Below are 3,975 nucleotides of genomic sequence, written 5' to 3'. Positions count from 1 at the left end.
TATCTTCCTCTAGGGGGCGGTAAACTGCACAATCTTTGTAATGCTTTGCAAGCTTTTTCTCAATCGTTCCATTTCAATAACTTTTGTTGTGCTATAGTTCTGTGAATAAAACCAACATCTACATGTTCTTTTATGAACCAGTAATAAGACACAGCCCTTAGATTTTAGATGTATTTTTTATACATTTCACAAATGAAGCTTTTAGATGGAATAATTGTGCTTTTTGCTCTTCGTTTTGCACTTTGCAGACGGTCCCTATCCTGCACTTTTACATTATAACGTCTATCAGTTACAATACCTTAAGGCAGATTAAAACAAATAAAACACATTGTGTGTTCTCTTCTACATTTGAAAACAATTATAACACATTATGTTTCTTGTCCTTGTGCTAAATCGTTAAAGAACTATTGAAGATTTCCGAGGCTGAATCTCTGACAAATGTCAAACCTCAAACGTCGAACCAACTTTATATCGGTACAGATGTTCCGATTACGTTTGCACATTCATTATCTAAAAAAAGCACAAGTGCAGTTCACGTAGCAGTATTGTTTTAATGAATGACATGTAATGTAGTGTCTTACGATAACTCCGACATCAGCTGCCCGCAGATCTCCTTTCCGATTCTCCACCTCCTCCTTCACCGCATCCGTCTCCTCGCACACACGCCGCATGTCCAGTTTAGGTTTGTGACTGTACCCTTCCAGCACATGCTCGTACAGACTGCTCCTGACCGGTCGAGAGGAGTAGGGTCGGCAGGACCGTCTAAATGCACTGCTGACATTGTGTCTTGAAGACGTAAACAGATACAAAGAACAAAACCGTGAAGCTGCCCTTACGGAGGACGCCATGCTGAATAACTGTACAGGAGCCGATAGGATTCATTTTGTCCAAACGCGATTAGAAATGTGATGACTTGTTAAAATAATAATAATAATAATAAAGTTAAAAAACGCTATTTATTTATTATTTATTTATTCATTCTGAAAGCTTGTTACACTTTGAAACTCTCAAAAATTTTCAGCCATATTATGGATATTATGGCTGCATTATTTTAGTGGAAATTATTATTAGTTTTGAAAGGACTTTTACTATGGAAAATCATACTGAAAATACATAAGACTTTTTTGTATTATTGAACCATTTGTACGACCAGTTTGGCAAGTTTTTGCATTAGAATGTGAATGAAAAAAAAAAAAAAAAAAAAACCATTTAATTAAATAAATAAATTGATTAAATAAATGTAATATTCTATTATGGCAAAAAGTTTTATTGCATTTTTATATTTCATCACCTTAAAGTCCGCATGAAATCAAAATTGACTTTATTTACTTTACTAGCGCACATTGCTAGTCTTGATGTGAACAATTAATCCTCTGAAAAAAAAATTGTTTGTCTTGGTAATCTTTAATCAAAATCTGATGAACATTTACTTCCGCTCTGGAATGGCATTCCTTTTCTGATGACGTCAGTGTGACGGCTTGGGCAGAATATCCTTAAACACACCCCTCTAACCATTAGATTGCTATGAGTGAGAGACAGAGAAGGAGGAGCGCAAACATAAAACCATGCCCTCTATTCAATATAGAGTGGTGGAACTATGATGTCACTCTGTAGGCAAAAACCCGAAAGCCAGTTAGCATTTTAGCACTTCCGTTTCCATCGTCCCAGAGTCAATGGGTTTTTTGAATGGGAGTTTGGTTAAATCCCCTAAAATAAGGTCCGTGGTTCACACAAGCTCAAGATACTTTCACGGTTTATTCTACGACATAAAACACACCAGTTACACCCCACTCATGATTTTTAAAAACTGTTACGTTTCTTAAAAAAGACGGTTGCTATCAAGTTGCTAAATGGGACTACAGACGCTGTCGGAGACATTAAACGTCATCACGCCAAACAGTTTATCAATTTACAGTATTTTCCAATTGAAGTATAATTTATAGTACAATTAATTGTAGAATAACCAATTCATAGTTTACCGCATTTTATATTGTTGTTCGACAATGTTTTTTTGCTTTGCTCCGAAATGCAACACAAGTCTTCGGTTGGAAGATGTGCATTTTATCGCTTTCCTACTGATACAGAGACTCTGGGTTCGCACCATAAAGTAAACTCATATGATTATTCCATGTAAACACCACATTTACCGGCTTAGTCGCAGTGAAAGTGAAAGTTTTACGATGCATAGTGCTTAAAGCCACGTTAAAATTAAATGTTTACGGCCACATGAAGCGGTTAGGAAGCATATAGATTGAGGATTTTCTAGAAGCAAGGATAAAATAACATTTTGTGTACCCACTCTAACAAAACCATATATGTGTTTTGAACTTTTTTTTTAAATCCTAATATTTTCAGGTTTAAATTAGACTGAATAACATATTTACAGTGTTATGTACGTGTATGTATGTTAGGGTTAGGATGTGTTTTTATATATAATCACGTTTTTTCAAACAGCAAGTAAATTATATAGAGAAAGTCTGCAAAGAACATTTACATTATCAAAACATGACTGACTTCAATCTAGCAAGAGTTTAAGCACTCTCAAAAAAACTTCTTATAATCAATGGAGCTGTCTGCACTGTTAAAGTCCGCATTAAATCAAAATTGACTTTATTTACTTTATTAGTGCACATTGCTAGTCTTGATGTGAACAATTAATCTGTGCAAGTTAATCCGCTGAAAAAAATTGTTTGTTTTGGTAATCTTTAATCAAAATCTGAACATTTACTTCCGCTCTGGAATGGCATTCCTTTTCTGATGAAGTCAGTTGACGGCTTGGGCAGAATATCCTTAAACACACCCCTCTAACCATTAGATTGCTATGAGTGAGAGACAGAGAAGGAGGAGCGCAAACATAAAACCATGCCCTCTATTCAATATAGAGTGGTGGAACTATGATGTCACTCTGTAGGCAAAAACCCGAAAGCCAGTTAGCATTTTAGCACTTCCGTTTCCATCGTCCCAGAGTCAATGGGTTTTTTGAATGGGAGTTTGGTTAAATCCCCTAAAATAAGGTCCGTGGTTCACACAAGCTCAAGATACTTTCACGGTTTATTCTACGACATAAAACACACCAGTTACACCCCACTCATGATTTTTAAAAACTGTTACGTTTCTTAAAAAAGACGGTTGCTATCAAGTTGCTAAATGGGACTACAGACGCTGTCGGAGACATTAAACGTCATCACGCCAAACAGTTTATCAATTTACAGTATTTTCCAATTGAAGTATAATTTATAGTACAATTAATTGTAGAATAACCAATTCATAGTTTACCGCATTTTATATTGTTGTTCGACAATGTTTTTTTTGTTGCTTTGCCCCGAAATGCAACACAAGTCTTCGGCTGGAAGATGCTCGTTCCCTCTCATAGGCTCACTTCGATGCTACGATGACGTCATCGCTTTGGGAACATCTTCGGTGTGACGAATGTCTGAAGCCCTTATACCATCACGCCAAATAGCGCTTAGCACCGCCCCCAACGCGCACGTAGATAAGCTATATCAGCGTGCTGCGCGCTATTTCATCAGATTTCATTTCCTTCAGGAAGCGAATTATCTGTCGCCCGTAGGAAGGCGTTTTTCGTCGTGTTATTAGCTATTTTCCTTCAAAAGAGCAGTTTACTCCTCTTCAGCGGACACGATGAGTTACAGGAGATGCATCGAGCCGTGTGACAGGTTTATCGCAGGAGGAGACACTCATGACAGGTGCATGCAATGTTTGGGCCAACAACACGCTCAAGCGGCGCTTAGCGGCCTTTCTTATTGTCGACACTGGGATAGCCTACAGCTAAAAGCATTGCGCTCGAGGTTCGCGGCCTTCTCGAATAAAGTAGGCCTCGTGTCTAACCCCCGCTATCCTGTTTCTGCGGTTGCCGAGGAGCCGCACAAGATGGTCGCTTGGGGTGTCAACGGAGTTCTCTCCTTTTCTCTCGCTCTCTCCAGGCCATGTGCAAGCGCTCGAAGAGCGCTACGG

General features: G+C 38.2%; 1 protein-coding gene across 1 annotated transcript in view; it reads right to left on the bottom strand.

Annotated features, from left to right (window-relative positions):
- Positions 1–860, bottom strand: part of LOC107672413 (serine--tRNA ligase, mitochondrial-like) — an 18,439-nt gene extending 17,579 nt beyond the window's left edge. Inside the window, exon 1 of the mRNA XM_016465597.1 lies at positions 582–860. Within this exon, the coding sequence (XP_016321083.1) occupies positions 582–848 (267 nt within the window). The 5' untranslated portion in view covers positions 849–860. The remainder of the gene's footprint in view (positions 1–581) is intronic.
- Positions 861–3,975: the final 3,115 nt, after the last annotated feature.

The sequence above is a fragment of the Sinocyclocheilus anshuiensis genome, unplaced genomic scaffold (assembly GCF_001515605.1).
Source record: "Sinocyclocheilus anshuiensis isolate Anshui unplaced genomic scaffold, SAMN03320099.WGS_v1.1 scaffold144, whole genome shotgun sequence".
Lineage (NCBI taxonomy): Eukaryota > Metazoa > Chordata > Actinopteri > Cypriniformes > Cyprinidae > Sinocyclocheilus > Sinocyclocheilus anshuiensis.
This window is presented reverse-complemented; position numbering and strand designations above follow the sequence as displayed.